The 20,046-nt window shown below is 39.5% G+C and overlaps 1 protein-coding gene across 4 annotated transcripts in view; it reads left to right on the top strand.

Moving 5' to 3' along the window:
• Positions 49 to 20,046, top strand: part of IL6ST (interleukin 6 signal transducer) — a 34,512-nt gene continuing 14,514 nt past the window's right edge. Inside the window, exons 1-10 of one of the 4 annotated variants that reach the window (XM_021380320.1) lie at positions 777 to 1,008; positions 1,809 to 1,949; positions 7,634 to 7,714; positions 8,207 to 8,518; positions 10,267 to 10,399; positions 11,103 to 11,263; positions 11,604 to 11,755; positions 12,456 to 12,615; positions 17,325 to 17,407; positions 18,509 to 18,728. In XM_021380320.1, coding sequence (XP_021235995.1) covers positions 7,648 to 7,714; positions 8,207 to 8,518; positions 10,267 to 10,399; positions 11,103 to 11,263; positions 11,604 to 11,755; positions 12,456 to 12,615; positions 17,325 to 17,407; positions 18,509 to 18,728 — 1,288 coding nt within the window. In that variant the 5' untranslated portion in view covers positions 777 to 1,008; positions 1,809 to 1,949; positions 7,634 to 7,647. Of the gene's footprint in view, positions 71 to 274; positions 429 to 776; positions 1,009 to 1,791; positions 1,950 to 7,633; positions 7,715 to 8,206; positions 8,519 to 10,266; positions 10,400 to 11,102; positions 11,264 to 11,603; positions 11,756 to 12,455; positions 12,616 to 17,324; positions 17,408 to 18,508; positions 18,729 to 20,046 lie in introns of those variants that run through there. The other 3 variants (XM_021380322.1, XM_021380318.1, XM_021380319.1) reach the window with 3 other exon arrangements.

Below are 20,046 nucleotides of genomic sequence, written 5' to 3'. Positions count from 1 at the left end.
GGCGCGGCCGGGAAAAGCTTCCGGACGGAGCGGCGCGATCGGCGCGCCTCAGACAGCAGCGCCCGCCTAGGTGGGAGCCGGGAGACCCGCCGAGGCGCCAAGCAGCGGGCGGGGGAAGCGGGGGCACAGCTGCTGCCGCCGCCCGCCTCCCCTCACGAGCCGACTTCGCCGCGCCTCGCACCCAGATCCTGGCACGGGCCTCCGCCTTACGGGAAGCTCCGTCCCCACCCCTACCGGCCGCGTCAGCGCCGCGCGAGCCAATGGCGGCAGCCGCGGGGAGGGACGGGCGGTGGGGGTGGGGGAGGACGTAGTCGGGCGTAGGGCCTCGCGTGCGGGACGGCGGGGCGGCGGCGGGGCGCGGCCGTGCCGTGGCCGTGCCGTTATTTAGGGCTCGCCGCGGGGTGCCGGGAGGCGGTGCCGCATGGCAGGTGAGGCGCGGCGGGCTCGTGGCTTCGGGCGGTTCCCTTTCATTTTTTCGTCCCTCACCCCACTGCCCTGTGCCTGAGATTCCTGAGGGGCTCGGCGCGCCCCTCCCGGCGAGGCGGCAGTCGGCGGGCCGCTCTGCCCCGGGCCCTGTGGCGGTTCGCGCCGCGTCGGGGCTGAGCTCCGCGGGCCGGGCCGTGCGCCGCGGGCAGGCCTGGCGGGCGGGTGGGCGTGCGGCCAAGGCTGGCTGCGAGGGCGGGAGCGAACGCCGCCCCGCGCCGATCGTTTTCTCCCCGCGGCGCAGCCGCCTGACTTCAGCTTTCCCGGGCCCCCGGCCGGAGCCGGCGGTGCTGGCCCTGAGTGAGGGGGAGGCCGCTTCTCGTCGCTGTGGGCTGTAGCGCAGAGGCGCGACGTGGCCTCGCCCGCTGTGGGGCCGGGGGCTGGCTACGGGTCCCAGTGTGCTCGGGGTGCCTCGTCCGTACCCCTCCGTCCTGGGTCGGTGCCGTTTGACCGAGCTGTTGGCGTGGCGAGAGGGTTATCTGTGTTTTTCTCCAGTGGTGGTGTGTGTTGGCGGTCCTGTTGGAGGTGTTGTACCCCTCATGGTTGTGTCTTTCTTACCTATGTTTTTCAGGCGTCTTTAAGTCTGATGAGATTGAACGTATCATGAACATGTATCTTCTTGCTTACTGAAGAGTGCTTTGCATTGTTGCACGTACTGGTCTGTCATGTATCTTGTAGACCAGGATGTAGAAAATTCGTGATCTTGAAAAAGAAACATGTTTTGTTTTACACTGGGTCCAACGATGAGAGAATAGGGAGTTAAGGACACGTGAGTGCAGTGTGCAGCCTGGGTCTTTTGTGCACATTCAGCGTGCTCCTGAACTCCACTTGTCCCTGCAGTGGGTCTCTGACACTCCTCAAAAAACTGTTGTCAGTATTTCCATCTTACAGATGATGAAATTCAGGCACAAAGGAGAACAGTTTGCCAAACAGACTGGCAGGGGAGAGCAAAATAAATTCCAGTCTCATAGTTTTCACCCTTGTTTCAGGCTGACTAGGTGGCTGCCAGCTGGTTGCTGTTTGTTCCTTGTTAGGTGTCTTTGAGAGAGAAACTTGATGGAATCCTGTAGAGTTACAGTTTTGTCACTGGTGTTCTGTGCTGTCACTCAGAAGGGGGAAAAAAATAGAGGCCTACAAACTGAGGAGCTCAGATACTTTGAATTAAGAATGTTTATTGTCTTCCTTCATACAACATAAATTTAATTGTACTTCTCTTCCTAAATGTTGTTAATTTCAGAGGAATAATGATTCATAAAAGGTATTGTCTGCTGAAATCAAGTAATTTCTGAATTTAAAAAATTTTATTTGTTGGTGTATTGCAATAGGAAAGTGAGGAGGAGGCAACACAACAGGGCATAAGCAATCCAGGAGGTTCCTAGAGTATGCCGATAACTTTCTTCTCTACAAGAAGAGCTCTTGTGGACCTCGTACTCACCAGCAATTAGAAGCTTCATGGAAATGCAAAGGTCAGAGGCTGCCTTGGCTGTAGAGACCACAAGACAGTAGTGTTCAGGATCCTTGGGTCAGGGCGCAGTGTGAAAAGTAATCTCCCAACCTGTAAGAGAGTAGACTTCAGCCTCTTCAAAGATCTGCTTGGAAGAATAAGAATTCCCTTGGGTAAGGTCCTGGGGGAAAGAAGAACCCGAGAGAGCTAGGTAATACTTAAGGATCATCTTCTCTAACCTCAAGAGCAGTATATTCCAATAAAGAGGAAGTCAAGTGAAAGCGCTGGGAGGCTTGCGTGGAGGGCAGTAAAGGTGATGAAGGGCCTAGAGCATCACATGAGATTAGTCTGAGAGAGAGCTGGGATTGTTCTGCCTGGAGAAGAATGGGGTTGAGGGATCTTATCAGTGTATCCTCCCTTCATGAATTTTTACATAGTATCTACATGGATGGAGCCAGGCTCTTTTCAGAGGTGCCCAGTGCAAGACAAGAGGCAGTGGGCATTAACTGGAGCACCAGGCACCTCTTCTGTGCTATGGTGGAGCTGTTGGTGCGCTGGCATAGGTTGTTTGGGGAGGTTGTGGAGTCTTCTCTTCAGGGATCTCCAAAAGCTCTATGCACTTGAGCCTGGGCACACTGCTCTGGGTGGTCCAGCTTGAGCAGAGGGGGTTGGACCAGATGCACTTGGAGATCCCTTCAAAACGAAGCAATTCCAATAGAGGTTACTCTACTATGGAGTTATAGATACCTTCAGTATGAACTTTCAGTGTATATGTGTATAAGATTATAGAATCACGGAATGGCTTCAGTTGGAAGGGACCTTAATGCTCACTCTGTTCCAGCCTCCTCCTATGGGCAGGGTTGCCACCCACTAGACCTGGCCTTCAATGCCTCTAGGGATGGGTCATCCATAGCTTCTTCAGGCAACCTGCTCTAGCACCTCACCACCCTCTGAGTAAAGAATTTCCTCCTAATATTTAATCTAAATTTCCCATTTTAATTGTTTAAGATTTTCAAGTTATTCTCTTTGAAAATGTGTTTGAGTCTCATAAGTGTAGCCAAGAAGGATGTAAGGTTGGAGGAAGGAAGGAAGCTTGCAGATGAAATACTGTTAATTAGAAAGCAGTTACAGCTTGAGTAATCAAAAGTACTTAAGGATAGGTGCAGCTTTTGGATTGGTTTTAAGTACTCCTTAGCTTGTTATGAAACCTCAAGCAGTAGCTCTGATTTGCAGTATAACTTCTGTATACAGCTTCCTTGCTCTGTTTACCAGAGACACGTGGATTCTGGGTGACAAGTTTCTGCTTAAAAGTGTAAGCTTGGCTCTTATTTCTGGAAGTTCCTCAGAAACAAAAATCTGTTTGCCAGCAGCCTTTGAGCTTCAGTGATTGACCTGGTGTGTAGCCCTGCTGGACTTTTCACCTTCCTGTGGTGTCCTGGTGTTACCTGTGCTGCCTGATTCGCAAGTGGACTTCTCTGGGAAGATGATGTCACTTTGCTGTAGTTTCTTAAACCAAAATTGTCATTTGTATGTCACTTGAATGGTAGTTGTCATGTTATTCATTTAAGGATTTTTCCCTGACTTATGAAATAAGATTAAAATAACAAGTTTTTCCATCTTGCTTAGAATAAGTAGAGCCATCCCTTTTGCATGAATGCCTGATGTTTCTTCAAAAAGTATTTTAAAACTGTGATAACTGAGTGCTGTTGCTACTCCATGCATGTCGTGCTTGTCGAGGCGAGTTCCTAGGTTTCTGTAGAGCAATACTTGAGCTGTTGGTTTAAAGACTCAGGTGCCAGTGCTGCTTAGTATTTTTGTATCAAAATGGTAGCAGAATGTGAAAAATAATAGAGGTCCTGTATTATTTGGAAATTAAATTCAGTGATTTCATGGCATATTCATTTCACATATCTTTATTTACTGAAGCAATCTGCACATTTTAAAAGGTTTTTTCCCTCTTAAAAATAGCTATGTGAGTTAGGGACCATCACCACTAGTGGTTTTAAACTGATCGTATTGTTTTTTTGTTTTTGCTATGTAGTATTTTCCAATATCCATTTCTTTCTCTGCTTCCCTTTCTTCTTTACTTAGCTTTGCACCTATCTAAGCTTGGCTAGGAAAAACTGTTTTAGTGGTCTGGAACCAGTACGTAGTCTAGATAAATTGCTGACCTAGCTTTTTTTTTTTCTTCTAAAGAAGAAGCTTCTGAGCTGTCTGTCTTTGCCAGTGTTAGTTCAGCGTCAGATTGAACTTTCACATTCGATTCCGAACAAAAAGAACCAGTTTGTGAAACAACATTTTTGGCTGTGCTAATTGCTGAGTCTGAGATTTCGTTCATACTGACATGCTACTTAGTCTGACATAACAAGCTGTTAGCAGGGAATGATAGTTATTTAGTAGTATTTCTCATAAAATGACACCATCTTGCCAAGTTTTGTCACAGCTTATATGCAAGTTTTCTGTACCAGCAAACCTTCATATGCTTGGATTAGAAAACAAATGTTTCCTTAGAAATCACTTGTGTACTGCAAAGTGTGGCTGTTTGTTTTACAAGGTATTAGCCCCGCAGTTAATTTTTTTCTCCAACTTTCTTATAGGCAAGATGGATGGAAGTGTTTAGTATAACTTGGATTCTTTCCTCTGTAATTAAATTTCCCTTAAGAATCAATCTTATAAAAGAGAAATTATGTTTTGTTTTAAAAATAGCATGCGTTAGAGGGCATTACAGTAGCCTATTTGTGGATTCAGGTGTCTGAAGCTTAAGTCTTGTAACCAGATTGATTACCCAAGAAAAAATGGCAGGTGGTTTTAGACTGTTCTGATGTATGCTGAGCTCTGTGTCATTTTTGAAGATACAGTCTACATCTGCTTCCTTCCTTGTAGCGTAGGCAAGTGGGATTTTCAATTAAATGTTTCTTTTCAGATGATGCTGCATGAGTCTGAGTTCTCTTGCCTTTCAGGAGACTTGTTTGTTTTTCCGTCCCTTAAAATGGATACTGAGCTCTCCGAACTGCAAAGTAGTAGGGAATTGGACCTCAGGTTTCTCATCTGTAAATCAGATTATGCACAGGACAACTAAGAAAGAAAAAGAGTTGAAGCTTAGTAATGGTATTTATTTAAAATGATGGCTTTGTCTTATTTTGTTTTCATACCAAAAAATTACACCTCAGAAGAGATGTTATAATTCTATATTACTGTTAATTTCTGATTTGGTTTTTGTTTTTTATGTTGGCTTTGTGTTCTTTCAGGTGACTCAGATCTTTTTTCTGATTAGCTTGGGCCGTATTTATGTTAATGATTTTAGCATCAACAGTTTTTGACAGCCTCGTGGATTTTTTGTCTTACCTGAAACAAATTTTTACCAAAAGGAAAACTAACAACTTTGCAATGATGCAATACTTAGCTGACATTACAGCTCTTTTTAATATATCAACAATAATGATAACAATTTTTTTTTTCTGTCAGAGAAATGTTATATTGAGCATTCTTAAATTTTTTCTGCCTTTTTTCATTTGCTTCACGCTTTACCTTTTTTCCAACATAGAAGTTACATCTGCTATTGTTAGCAGTTTTTGGCAACTAGCAGGAAAGTGGTGCGTCTTCCTTCTTTCTATCTCATATCTTGCCTTGGGATTTTCGGGAGCTTCAAATCCTTCTTCATCATGTTGTTTTAAAGCTATCTGATTTGAACGATCTTGATTAAAATAACAAATCTTAAGGTTTGTACTTAAAGTACAACAAGCTTCAGGTAGCAAGTGGCACTTCTGATAAACATTAGAGTAAGTTAAGACACTGAAAGAGATCACTAAGTGCAAGTATTCTCTCACAGACTTAAGACCAAAACCAACAGAATACCATTGGTCTTGCACACATCCTGGATCTACTTAAATTTATGAAACCAGTTGGGATTTTAAAATGCAGAGAGAAATGGATGGGTAAAAAATAATTTTTCACATAACAGAAGACATACCTGTAGTGAACAGAAGTCAATTGCTTTATTCTCACCGTATGCTTGCATTTAGTTCATCTAAAGATTTGTTGCACTAGAAATCGTGTAATGGTTTTCATACCCAGCTAGAATATATTATTTGTAAAGAAAAGCTTTTTGATTTTGAACTCCATGCAGAGCCTGATTACTGCAGAACAGTAATGTTATTTATAAATGAATATCTAGTGACAGTTGTAAATGCCAAATTACTAAATCTTCTAATCAGCTGTATTTCTAGCATAACATTTTATTTATTAAACTTTGTTGAGCTTTGAGTAATGAGCTCTGAAGCGTGGATGCAAATACTCTGCTGAATAGCTGTTGTTTTAGTCCAAACTGTAATGTGTCTGTGTTGGTAAGGCACTGCTTTAGAGGTTTGAGTTTAGCTTTTGTTTAGTTGTTGGCTTCTAATTCCCATGAAAATAAATTTTCTCTACATTATACTACTTGCATTCAGATTTAAAAATGAATCTTTATGTGTGCTGATGTGTAAGGAATGTGATTCTAGGTTGATATTGATACACTGGCACATAATGCCTTACACAGTCTAGTTCAAGCATGACATACATAAAGCATGCCTTGCATCTTTTTGGAAGTGTAGAATTGCATGCAGTCAAAAAACAGGAGTATTTTCTGTTACATGCTGCAGTTTCCTTTCCCTCTGGTAATTTCTGCTTTTCGGTATTCTTTTCTAGAGGATACTGTGGAATTATTTTAAATTTCTTAGTTACCTTTTATTGAGATTAAGCTCAGAATAGTTTTCAAATAAGGTTTGTCAGATTGGTGAAAACTTCAGAGGCCAAACTAAACCTAGAATTTCTAGAATTGTTCTCATAACTAGAGAATCTAGGTTTAGTTTCTAGTTATGAGTACAGTGTTTTTAGAAGTAGTCTTGTGGACTGGATGCTACACTTAAGTAGGCATATCACGTAAAGGTGATTAAACATAATATGGTTTGCTTTCAGTAGTTTGGACTGCTTTCTAACTGTGAGTTAAGAAAACCAGAAGAGACTTTGTGGCCTTAAAAGAACTGAGGTGAAAGCTGCCCAGCTTCACTTTCTTTAAAATGTTCTGTGGACTTGTCAAGACTGAGAGCAAGAGAACTCTGCTGTAGTATAGAAATAGCTAACATAAAAACTTAAACAGCTTCTGAGAAATTACAAGCTCTTGTAAGTTTTTAAAGTGCTAGGTAATGCTTTTTTGTGGAAGTCAAAAGTTCTCAATGAGCAAGTTGTGCTTCATAATTCTTAAGTAATTTAAGTGTGAGTGAGATGCTTGGTTTTGTGGTCTATTATTCTGAATGTTAATATAAGATGCTTGTATCAGCATCTTTGAAAGCTAGGTAAGGATGGTTATCATAATCAAATTCACAGATCTTGTTTTAAAACCTGAGTCATCATGTTATGTTGTTAGAACTGCTGGGCTCCTGCAGAACTATCAGTGAAGTTTTTCATATATGATAGCTTTTCGTTTGTAAGTTGAGAGACTTTGAACTACTTCAGTTGCCTTAAATAGACATTGAGTTTGTTTTAGCAGTGAGTAGAATGGAAAAAAAAATGTCCATTCTTTTCTTAGGAAGAGAGAAGGTACTAATTCTGGAGGGTTGGAGAGGAAGAAGGGTATACCTGAGAAATTGTCATAGAAATTTGAATCTGACTATGATCTAAAGCAAAGAGTAATAGCTTAAAGAAGTTTTTTTTTTCATTATCTCTTAACAGGAATTCTGTCCAACATGTTTTCTGGGTGGAACTGGGCGGTCCATTGCTTGTACCTGTTTTTGAATATTTGTTCCTTTGAAGGTAAGTCATCCATCTTAAGCATAGGAGACTTACAGAAATTCTTTAATTGGATGGCTGAAGCACATACCTGCTTTTTGTTTAGGTACCTGTTGCAGGTTTGGGGCAGAAAACAAGATATATTAAGATCTAGGCTATGTTCTTGATCTTACAGTAAGGTAATGCAGTGCTTAACTAATACCTCTGCTTCTGCTCATAACTGGTTAATGTAAAGAGACAGAGAAGCTGAGTTACATCAGTAACAGCTTGCTTTGATTCCTCTGCGGGGTCACTGTAGCAGACTGCAGATTTTCTTGCTTGGCAGAACTTTTTTTTTTGAAGTCTAAAAGTAGACTGGTTTTGCCCCTCAAGCCCATTTCATAACTGTCAGGTAACTAGTTTCCTGCTTAGGCATATGTAGTAATACTTTCAATGTTATAATGATGTTGTAGTCGCTGTTACTGTAGAGTGCACTGTTGTGTTTTACATGTTTTTTTCTTACCATTTTTATTCTAGTTTCAGGTGGACTTGTACAATCATGTGGTCACATCATTCCAGAGTCTCCAGTGTTGGCCCTAGGTTCCAATTTCACAGCATTGTGCATTTTGAACGAGAGTTGCCTTGACTTTGGCAATATATATGCTAGTCAAATTATATGGAAAATTAAAAATAAAGTGGTACCTAAAGAACAATATCGTGAAATAAACAGAACTGTTTCTAGTGTCACATTTAATGACACTTCTTCACTAGCTACTCCTCTGACATGCAACGTTTTAGCAGATGGACAGATTGAGCAGAATATTTATGGAATTTCAGTTACAGTAGGCTGTAAGTACTGTTTTTTCTTGAGCTATATTCTTACTGTTTAAATATCTCCTAAGAAAGTTGCTTCTGAGAAACAGGGAAGAGAATGAAAAATGAAAAATGTATTCATCTTTGTTTATTTCCAGTCCCTGGATATTTTATTATTTTTATATAATTATCCCTGGATATAAGATCTCATGTCATCAAAGCTGGCAAATATGCAGAAAATAGTTTTCATAAAAATTGAAAATATTCTGGAGTATTTCACATAGATAAAAATGTTTAAGCAGGAAGCCTTGAATTTCAGAAAGAAGATAGGAATTTAACTGAAAAAGATCCTGGAGAGAAATTGAATTTTCCTTTTTTTTATGTATGCAAGGAAACACAATAATGTATAAATCCTACTTTCATAACAGCATAATAAGCTTACTGTTTCCTTCATTAGTGAACTGAGAAATATCTAGTCCATCTGTACCACTAAATTACACCTGAGCTACCTTTAGAAGGAATGATCCTATTTGAATTACGCTACTCTTAGATATAAGAAAACACTCCTAACTAATTGTAAACTTTCCTTGTTCAATCTGGATTGTGCTTACGTAGTTCTGAGCAAGCATTCTTTGAGGCAAGACTGAGATGTAATACGGATGACTTCATTAATTGGTAGACAGGTCACAGAATGATGGATAAGTGTTTCTATGTCCTGAATTCCTGGGTATAGCTGGTGAATTACATTGCCTCCTAATGTTGGCAGAAGGTACTGGAGCTACTGTGTGGCTTGTATACAAAAGGCTGCTTTGGCTTTGCTATTTAAGCTAATATGATTTTATTATGAATTGAAAAGATTTTGCAGAAAAGCAGTTTTTCATTTCAACTTCAGATGAGTATATTTCTTCCAAAGGAAGATGGAGTAGATGAAAAGTAGAGGACATCTAGAATATCCTGTGATAAATTAAATTACATTGCAGATAACTTAGAGTTGTAATTCACATGTGAATCTTGAGGTACATAGTTGTTTTCATTCTAAGTCCTATAAACAGTGAGAGAAACATTATATTTCAGAGTAGTACAGATACTGAAGAACGAAATTTAGTGTTTATAACTTGGTGTTTAAAATAGCATCTTCTGCTTGAAAAGAAAAAATATAGATTAAGTATATTACACTGTTGTAAATGGTGATATCCTGAAAACTACAAACAAACTCAGTGTTATCTCTGTATGCCATTATTTGAATTCAAGAAGCAAAAAAAAAAAAAATTCAGCTACTCTTTGAAAATTTATTATGCACTGTTAAACTATGCTGGTGAAGATTGTGTATCTTTCTTGTAGGTGTCTGGGACTAAACTTTCCCTCTCCCAAATATGGGTTGAGTGAGTAGACCTGTCACAATTGCCTTTTATCTGAAGTTATTGGCAAAGTCAGCATATGCCATTGCAGCTCTACCACTCATCATTGTTTTTGTTCCATGTGATTTAAAATAGTTTTAGCATGGTAGATGAGATGGCTGATAATTTTATCTGCCTTAAAGAATCAGAAATCTGTGTTGTTTATTACTTTGTCAGGCATTTGCTCTTTATATTGCTTATGGTTTCTCAGAGTAGCTGCTTAAACTTAATGACTTTGGTTTTCTCCCTCCTTTAAAAATACATGTGACTAAAAATACTTACGCTTTCTCAAGTTGCTGTAACAGGACATGTAGCATGATTCTTACTGAATTGTGTATATGGTGAACTGTATATATAGATTAATGATTGGTAACTTTTTCTGTACAGTGCCCCCAGAGAAGCCTGAAAACTTAAGTTGTATTGTGTATCAGGTGTCAAAACTCACATATCCTATGGAATGTACCTGGGACCCTGGAAGACATACATTTCTGGACACTAATTTTAGGTTGAAATACAGGTGGTAAGTAGCTCTTCATATAATATCAGAACAATTTTAAGCAATTTTTGTAAGCTAAACCAAACTCCCTTGAAGTTATTTGATGCTTTGAAATAATTTTTAAATTCAGTGTTCTGAAACATTGCTGCCCATTTTTCAGGGGAGGGCAGAGTTACAGCAGCTCACAGTAATTTAGAACTCCAACTTGAAATTTTCTTACTACGCTCATTTTACAGCAACAGCATCTCAATTTTTCCATTCTTCAGATATATAACTAGCATGGTTTGAGTACAGTACACCTAATTGTGATGTGTCTGGACCCAAAATACACAGTTTATCTTTGATGGTTCTATCCATTCTAAGTAATCAAAGAAAACAGCATATAATGGCTGGACTTTGTAGTTGTCTTGTGTATTCCTTAAGAACTCAGTGTTGTTGGTCCACAATTTAATCTTAATCTTCAGCAAAATTTTTTTCTTCCTTTGAAGTCAAATTAAAATGTTTTTCAAACTCATTCAAATGGTCTCTTCTCATGTAAAGCAGAACAGACAGAAGTGCAGTCCCTCTCTGGGAATAACCGCCTGCAGCTTCCCATTTCCCCTAATCCTTCTAAAGTGTTTTGGTAATGAGTGTGGTAGAAAGTATGGATAGCTAGAAAACCTTAAATTAAAAAAAGAAAAAAAATCTCTAAAGGAAATAAAACTTTATATGCTTTTCTTTTATTTAGGTCACGAGAAAGCTTTCCTGACTGCATACCAAAATATGTTAATAATTCTTGTACCATTTCTGATGTTCAGTTCTTTGTTAACCTGGAGGTCTGGGTAGAAGCGGCAAATGCTCTTGGAAAGGCTGAATCTGATCGTCTTGTTTTTGATCCCATTGAGATTGGTAATTATATTGCTATTAATAAAGTTTTAGTAGTATGCATGACTACTGTTCCTGTACATATTACTGAATAGCTACATTAATATTTCTTCACAATAAATATAACACTTCCCAAGTATTATTGGATAGTACTTGAACTGTGCTGAACAAAAATTGGAATTTGGGAGATTGATTGCTTTTAGGGCCAGATAGCCCTAAAAGCCTGCTTTAGAAATTTTTGTGAAATAGCGGCCATTTGGGCTTGTGGAATGCCTTAATGACAGTGTTGCAGCACAGTGTACCAGTTGCTACAGGCATGGAAAAATAATGCAGCTGCAGGGATGACTGACTTCTTCTCTTCCAGTCAAACCACTGCCTCCACACAACCTATCAGTCAACTCAGGAATACTCCCTACTGTTCTGAAGCTTTCCTGGGAGAACCGGATTTCAGCAGCTGTGATGAAACTGAAATTCAATATTCGCTACAGGATCAGTAGTGATACAAACTGGATGCAGGTAACAAAAATGTCTCTTGTGACTATTCTGCTGTAATCTGGCCATTTGCCAAACTGCTGCTGAAGTTTAGTGTTTCATCTCATCTTAGAATTTTTGTGGTCTCCCAGCAGTTCATTTGACCTATTGCTATAATCTTAAGTTCTTCGGCAATCCAGAATGCAGTGCCCCTCTTGTCTCTTCTTTGTGGACTTCTCTACTATTCTGTCAATTTTGTCACGTAATTTGCTTTTTTTGTTCTGTACATACAACGTCTAGAGCGCTGGTGTATGGAAAGACCAGTATTTCCATGTCAATTGCAAAATACTGTTTAGTGTCACTGGAAGTAATGATCATGAGTTCTCTAGCTTGATAGAAGCCTTCTTGCACTGGTATTCTGCAGTGGTTAATCCAGCAGATAGCAATCCTTGTGTTTCAGAGCTTTGCTAGGCATTACAGATCAATAAGAGCTGCCTATCTATTGTTGCATATATGCTCCATAATACACCTGATAAATATATAAAGCTGTGACTGAACTCCTACCACATCAGTGGTTGACTATTCAAGCTTTTGGAAATAGAAAGGACAAGAACAATGTTGTATTGATCCTGTAATGCAGAGTTTAAGCTGATTGAAGTGGATACTCTTGAATGTGATGCTGTAGTAGCACAGAACTCAAATGTAAGTTTTTTGATCAGCCTGTACAATCTTCCTTCCCTTATAGGTTCCTCCTGAAGATACAGCTTCACCAAGAACTTCATTCAGCGTTCAAGGCCTCAGACCATACACAGAGTATGTCTTTTCAATTCGATGCATGAAGGAAGATGGAGTGGGCTTTTGGAGTGACTGGAGTGAAGAAAAGGTTGGGGTCACCACTGAAGATAGTAAGTAATGTATGAAAACTGATCATCAGCTTTCAAAATATCTGAGTGCTCAGGAGTTGGGCAATAGCCAAGTGAAATTCTGCATCCCCATTTGAGCTGCTTGGTTCTGCAACAGAATCTATTCTTTTTGTGAAAGCTTTCTGTCAGTAGACAGAGTGCCTTAGCTGACGAACAATCCAGAGCTAAGGAGGCCACCAAGCAAAGTAGTAAGTGAACCAGCATCACTAATTATGAATGAGAAGATTTTCAAACTGAAGCACTGATAAGAAAAAATATGCAGATAGAAGTGTGGCCTCTTTTTCACCGAAGCATGTAAATACAGCACTGGTTTACTCTTTAACATTTCCTTCATCTGCTATGCTTTCTTGGTTGTCACAGTATCACAGCCTGGTTTTGCAGTGTCTCACACCCACTAATTTATGGTACTCTGCCCACAGTTGTTAAATCTTGCTGCTCATCTTCAGTAGGGTAGACACTGATGTGAGCGATCTTAAAAAAAAGAGAACACCATGTATAAATCACTGACTTTAAGCAAGATTGAGCCTATGTGAATAATGGTTTTACTTCAGCAGTACTTAGTCAAGAAATGATTGCTTTGTTACAATTTCCATTTCTCATGACAGTTAATGGTTTTGTTGAAATCCTGTAGATCGAGATTTAAGGTATCCTTTCCCTTTGCAATATGGCTGAACAGTGGTTTGCTGCTATTGTGCCTTAGTGAGGAAGACTTTTTATCTGTAGCAGCTCTTAGAGGGCAGTGTTTATATCGTATTTAGTTTAGCAGTAAAGGACTTGGAAGCAGGACATGCATAGCCTCTAAGCGTACACCAATTATTTCACAATTAACAAACACAGAAGGTAGAACATAATTAACCAGTAGGCCGAGTTTTAATTTCACAGCCCTAGTGGGAAAAGAAGGCTGCTGAGGAGTCAAGGGTCAGCCTTCACAGCTTTGCAGAATAAATCCTCAGCATATGAAGTTGCTGTCATGTGCAAGATCCAACCATGCTACATCCAGCTGATGAGCTTGACAGGCCGTGGCCATTCAGCTCCTTGTGGTGATGCAGTCAGCTGTTTGTCTTTTTCCAATAAACTGTATTCTGTATTTCTGCCATTTAATCCTAGACTCATTCATACTCCTTCAGGGCAATGGTATTGAGACTATTACTGCACTGGGTGTCTTCCACTAAAACATGTATTCAGTGCATTCTGTATTTGTAGCAGCATTGGTTGCTTCCAGTTGCTCATGAACACATACCTTGCCTGAAAAGTAGCTACTCTTCACTATGCTATTGTATATATTACCCTTTACCGCTAATGGGAGTCATTCCAGTATGTCCTGCTAACAAGGCTCTGCTGCAAATTTGTATTGAAGTACACCAGCGGTGCCTTTTGCCACTGAGTTGTATGCTCAACTAATAATTCTGGCAACTGCATGTATTTAGCATTTTTCTGTTACGTATTTTTATTGTTTTGTAGCATTTTATGCCTTAGCAATTCCTGCAGCAGCTGTAAACTGAAGTTGCAAAGCAGTAATTGAGCAATAATTATTGGAACACTGACTTTAAAATCACATCCATGTTTTTGTTACTGCAAAGCCTTCTACTATAAAAGACTGGATTCTTACATTTTTCCATTAACAGAAAGCAAGTTGTGAAATGTGTATACAAACAGTCTAAGTCTATGCATACTGCTGTTTAATTGGACAAACTTTTTAACAGGTCTGCTGCACTGTGTTCATCCATAGGATTCAAACCATCATCTCCAAATACAAGCCCAGACGTTACTGGTGTTCATCAGTGTTCTGTGATCCATTTAACATTCGTCATTTGTTTGAATGGCCCATTTGTTAGACTGAACTGGAACTTAAGAATGTTAAATAGATTTTTTTTTTTAAGAGATGCAAAATGCTATCTTCTTGAATCTGAACCTCTGTGGGTGTCAGTGCAAGGTGTTTTAGTATGTTTCTTGCTATAGCTAAAGTGAACTAATCTGTTGTTAGGGTCTGCTGTGCTTTTTTTAAGTGTTAATACGGTCTGTCTTCTGCCAGTTGAACAAATTGCTGTAGCTGTACTTCCTAATGAAAACAGAATACTCATTCTTTCTCTGCATTACTTGCTATTAGTCAGTATTTTTGTTATTTTTTCAGTAATTTGAGAGTGAAATTTTCTCCTCTGAGTGTGCTTACAGCTTCAGTGGTGGTCTCACCTCCTGCAAATAACTAGATAAGTTTGCAAATGTATAGGATAAAAGGATAATTTGAGTGGAAGAGGACTTCAGGAAGTCTCTGGTTCTCTCTTATCTTTTTTCTACTAAGTGCAGGGCCCTGACAAGGAAATCCAATTCACAGTATTGGCAAAACCTGGGCAAAAACTTTACTACCACAGTTGCCTCCTGCAAAGGTTAAATGAAACGGCTGGACATTTAAGTTACTTATACCATTATTTTTTCTGTGTAATCAAATTAGAAGACTGAATTTTGAACAGTATGTTTTGTCTAAGACTGTTAGACCAATATTCTAGAAGATTGCACAGTTGCTTGCATTCTTTGTTCAGAATCTCCTGGTGACATGCTACATTAGTTGCAAAGACACAAATGTATGGTATTGAACAGTAATCTGAGAATTCTGACAATTTTGAAATGATTTAGCAGTTTTACTACATAATCCTTATCAGAAAGCATCTGCTTTGTACCCACAAATAGCGACTATAGCCAAAGGTATTTATGTCCAGCAGAAGAGGTTTGCTGTGTAATTGTGTGTATTACAATGATATAAACAGTGATTTCTGGGGATTGCAAGAATAAGTTACCTTCAAAGCGATTTGATTTTAAAAGCTTCTTTGATTTTCTCATAAATCAGCAGCAGCAGAATTAGGAATCACTTGCTGATTTCTGGATTTAAGGAGAAAGAAGCACTGTTGGGATTTTAAGCCGTATTTCTCAAGAAACTTGGTTATTATTAGTTAGAAACTTTTCCTTTCCAATTCTTGCATTTTGAGCTGTGAAACCATTTTAGTTCGGTTTGGTTCCATTTAATTGCTACTTTGCAGCATTGGCATTCTGTCTGTTCCATAACGAAGCTACTCAGTATGAAGACAGTGCATTGACTTCTACTTACATACTTGATACTTGACAGGGAACCTCTTTTTTTTTTTTTTTTCCCCTCTGATCACTGTAAGCACTTTGTGGTATTTGTTTAGTTTCTAAGTTAATCCTTTTTCTTTTTTTTTCCCCCCATCTCTGGCCTCTAATGTACTTCTAGCCTTTTTTGCTTGTGCTCTTGGTCTTTCTTCAGTTTCTAATCAGTGCTTGAGTGCTTTCCAAGCACTTCAGTACATCTGTCTCTAAACAGAGTTAAAACAATAAAGGATTTCGTTGTCAAAACACCACTCCATGCTTATTGCTCAACTGCCTAGGTCAGAAGTCCTTATCCTTTCTCCTAACTGAGATCTCAGGAAATGAAGTTTTAGGTTGAGTTTACATTTACCTGCCACTAAGCAGAGTGGAATAGGTATGTATGAAATGACATCTTCAGCTCTAGTCAAAAAATATTTTTTTCTGGGGAGGTATTATCAAAATACTCCTTCAATATTCTAGCCATTTCATTTCAACTTCAATGACAGTGTTTTTCTCCTTTCTGTGGAATGAAGAGATATGTGTTCTGTGGTTACTGTCTCAAACTGAGCAATGGGAATTTCAGATTTCCTGCTTACTAGACTGCATTCCTGTGGGGGAAAAAAATAAACTGCTACTGGTGATCAGGCATCCATGTTTTATTTTGGCCTGAGAGCCAAGGTGTTAAAGTAGGAGAAGAACATGAGGCAGGTCGTGTTGCAGTCATGATCTGCATTAAGTGATATATATGTATAAACTGCTTCCATTTTGTGTGAATCAAAGCTGTGTACTGAAATGAGATTAAGAGCTTACTTGGCTTCAGTTCCCTGTTCTTTCCTCCCAATGTAGACTGTAAGAGTCAGGATGCACCCTCTAGACTTGACATTGCTATTTAGACATGAAACTGCCAAGCCTTTTAATAATTAATGCTAAAAAGGCCATAAAAGGACTCCTACACAAATACAGTCTAGAAAGATTATAAATGTAAATGGATTTCAAGACTTTTTTTTTCCCTTACAGTTAAAGTCCTTGCCAAGAATTGGCCACGTTTTCTTGCTTTATGCACTGTAATAGATTCATTCTGCATTGAGATAAAATTTACAATGGAAGTACTACTTTAATTTTTAACGGTACTGACACCAAAAAGTATTGTAGCATTGTACAAAAATACTGCAGTTCTGTTATGCAAATTCCTCCTACCTTTTATTCTAAAAAGGGCTTTTTTTTGTGGGAGAAACCAGTTTCCTTGTTAATTATTCTGCAGTTTCATTTTGAGGTGGCTTGATGTTGAGTGGAAGGGAAGGTGTTGTGGTTACTAAGCCCAGCAAGGTTGTCAGTATGCAGAAGGGCGGTATTATGCTTCTGAACACAAGCTGCACAATGTAGATTTGGCTGTGCCTCAGCCCTGGCAAGTTCGGGCCATTGTCACTAATCCTTGGTATGGTGGTGCTCACTTTCTTTGGTACTGTGAGTTTAGAGCAGAACTGGTACTTCATTCATCCCTTCAAGAAACCTTTCCATGAAATTGCTTCATTTAATTTACCTAAGCCTTCTCAGGGAAAAAAGAAAACAATTTTTTTCTTTCTTTCTTTTAGAACCATCTAAAGGGCCGACCATATGGAGGACCATTGATGCATCTCCCTCACCAGCTTTCTGGACTGTACGACTGATGTGGAAGGTAAAACGGTGTGCTAAACTGCAGAAATTGAACATTCTTTAAAAATGAATTTATGTGGAAATTTACCTCAACAGACTTAGTAGGTATCTGGGATAGAACAGTTATTGATACAAGAAGTAACTTCCATTTTTCATAACTACATAATCTAGTAAGTATACTAAAAGTAGGATGTTAAGGCTGTGAGTAATCCAGAATATACAGAATCCACTTTAAGATTCCCCATTTGCTGTATTCTTAGGCAGTCTGTGGAATTGGAAACTCCCTTGCACGTAGTAAAGTTTGATATTACACCTTCTGATGTATCATACAGGAATCCTTCAGTTGCAAAATCCATTAAGCCTAGAGATATTCCAGAGACCAGACTTTCTAAATACAGCTCTGTGTGTTTGTATGGAGTAGGCTTCTGATTAGTCCAAACTGTGAAAGTGAATGCAATGATCAGTCCCCATCTCCTGCTTTCTTCTGGTTTGTGAACCTTGTTATATTTGATCTAGCTTTCTTTCATTAGTATTTTCCTGTTAGTACGTGCCTTAGGTGAACTTCCCTGTATGTGGATCCTTTTCTGATTTAACTTGTATGTCACATGCCACTCTGACATTATTAATTAGCTTAGAACTGGAAAACTGGTTAAGTTCACCCTCTTTAACAATTTTCTCTAAGTTCCCTGAAAGCTAATATTGTTGCAGATAATACAGATACAAATACTTTTCCATTTATAATAAAATTGTTCATACTGTTCTGCATTTAAGGTCAACCCAACCCATGACATGAAGATTCTTTTGATGTCATTGTGTTGTAGAGTTAGACAAAATGTAGGTTTCTTCCACATATAGTCTGAAATCTTGACAGAAGAGCTTTTGTTAGACTACTGTATAGGAATATGAGACAAGCAAGAAGATTTAAACAAGAAATAGTCCTAGAGAGTACTGTTTTACAGAAATGAACTCTAAAGCCATTTGCAGTTCTCTTAATTATGTAACTAATTTATATACGTAACTCATCTTTCTCTCAGAGTTTTAAGCTACTAAACTATGCTTCAAAGCTAATAAAGGTTGTCACATTTGTGCTGTATTGATATAATAAAAAATGTATTTCTGACAGGCACTAGAGCCGTTTGAAGCCAATGGAGTAATCTCGCAGTATGAAGTGACTGTCAGAGCTAAACCACCCCTCTCCCATCCACCACAGAAGTACAACGTTACTACCACCAGCCTGACATTAAAGTTGCCAAATGGAACTTATGAGGTGACTTTGATTGCTCATAACAGAGTAGGGGCATCCCCTCCATCAGTTTTACTTATCCCAGCAAGTAATTCAAAAGGTTAGTGTTGTAATAATGTCTCTAACATTCAAATGCATAGAATAATAGAATCTCTGTGACTTCTCTCATTAAAAAAAAGTTCAGTGTTGTAAAATTACACCTTTTACTTTAACTTACAATTCTATTACTGTTAAATGGATATCTGCTCTTAATGCCTTCTAATTATGCTGCAGTTTGAACAAGGGCTGCTCTGAAAGTAATGCCTCCTACTTTATTATGTTGGCCCACTACATCAGAGATGCATGTTGGTGATATGGTAGTAAAGGTTGAACCTTCCCACCAATGTCCCATTGTATTTTGTTGCTGTGCGACAGATGGCAGCAGAGGGGCAGTATGATAAAACGGTGTCTGACATGGAAGTGTGTATGAAGCAAGGATGTGTCACTGAATTCCTCCACGCAGGATGTATTGCCCTCATTGACATTTGTCAACACTTGCCAAACGTTTATGGAGACCAAACAGTGTATGTGAGCACAGTGAGGTGGTGGGTGGTGCATTTTCAGCTATGGCAACGGCATTGTTCCAGGCAAGCCATGTTCCAGACAGCTATGCATATATATATATATTTTTTTACCTGCACTGCATGCAGGCTCTTCTTCATCACTGGTGAAGAGGCACAGATAATGGTGGTGACTATGTTGAAAAACAGTGTTTTGTAGCTATTTGCTCTATTAAATAATGTTATTGTCCTCTTTGGAACTGTTGCAGTTTCCATGGTGATTTTATGGTTCTATGATATATTACCAAGGTTGGAGAAGACCTCTAAGTTCATCCAATCCAGCGATCCACCTACCATCAATATTTCCCAATAAACCACATCCCTCAGTACAGCATCTAAATGTTTCTTGAACACCTCCAAGGACAGTGACTCCACCTCTTACCTGGGCAGCCTGTTCCAGCCTCTGACCACTCTCTAAGAGAAGTAGTATTTCTTAACATCCAACCTGAATCTCCCCTGGCACAACTTGAGGCCATTCCCTCCAATCCAATTGCTAGTTAGTCTAAGCAGACTTGAGCAACAGCCTTTCCCTCATCTTCCAGGTGAGTCACTTAAGCATAAAAGGAGATCAGGTTGGTCAAGTAGGATCTGCATTTCATGAACCCATTCTGGCTAGATCTTATTCCCTGGCTGTCTCACGCATGCCATGTGATCTCCCTCAAGATTGTCTGCCCCCTTACCTTTCTTAGCACTGAGGTCAGGCTGACTGGCCTGTAGTTCCCCAATCCTCGTTATGACCCTTCATGTAGATGGGAGTCTGCCAGGGCACTTGCCCTGGTAGGCCCTCTTACCAGCTGCGTCATGAAGTTATCTTCTGTA

Source organism: Numida meleagris, chromosome Z, assembly GCF_002078875.1.
Source record: "Numida meleagris isolate 19003 breed g44 Domestic line chromosome Z, NumMel1.0, whole genome shotgun sequence".
Classification (NCBI taxonomy): domain Eukaryota; kingdom Metazoa; phylum Chordata; class Aves; order Galliformes; family Numididae; genus Numida; species Numida meleagris.
Note: the sequence above shows the minus strand (reverse complement) of the source record. Positions and strands in the feature narration are given on the sequence as shown.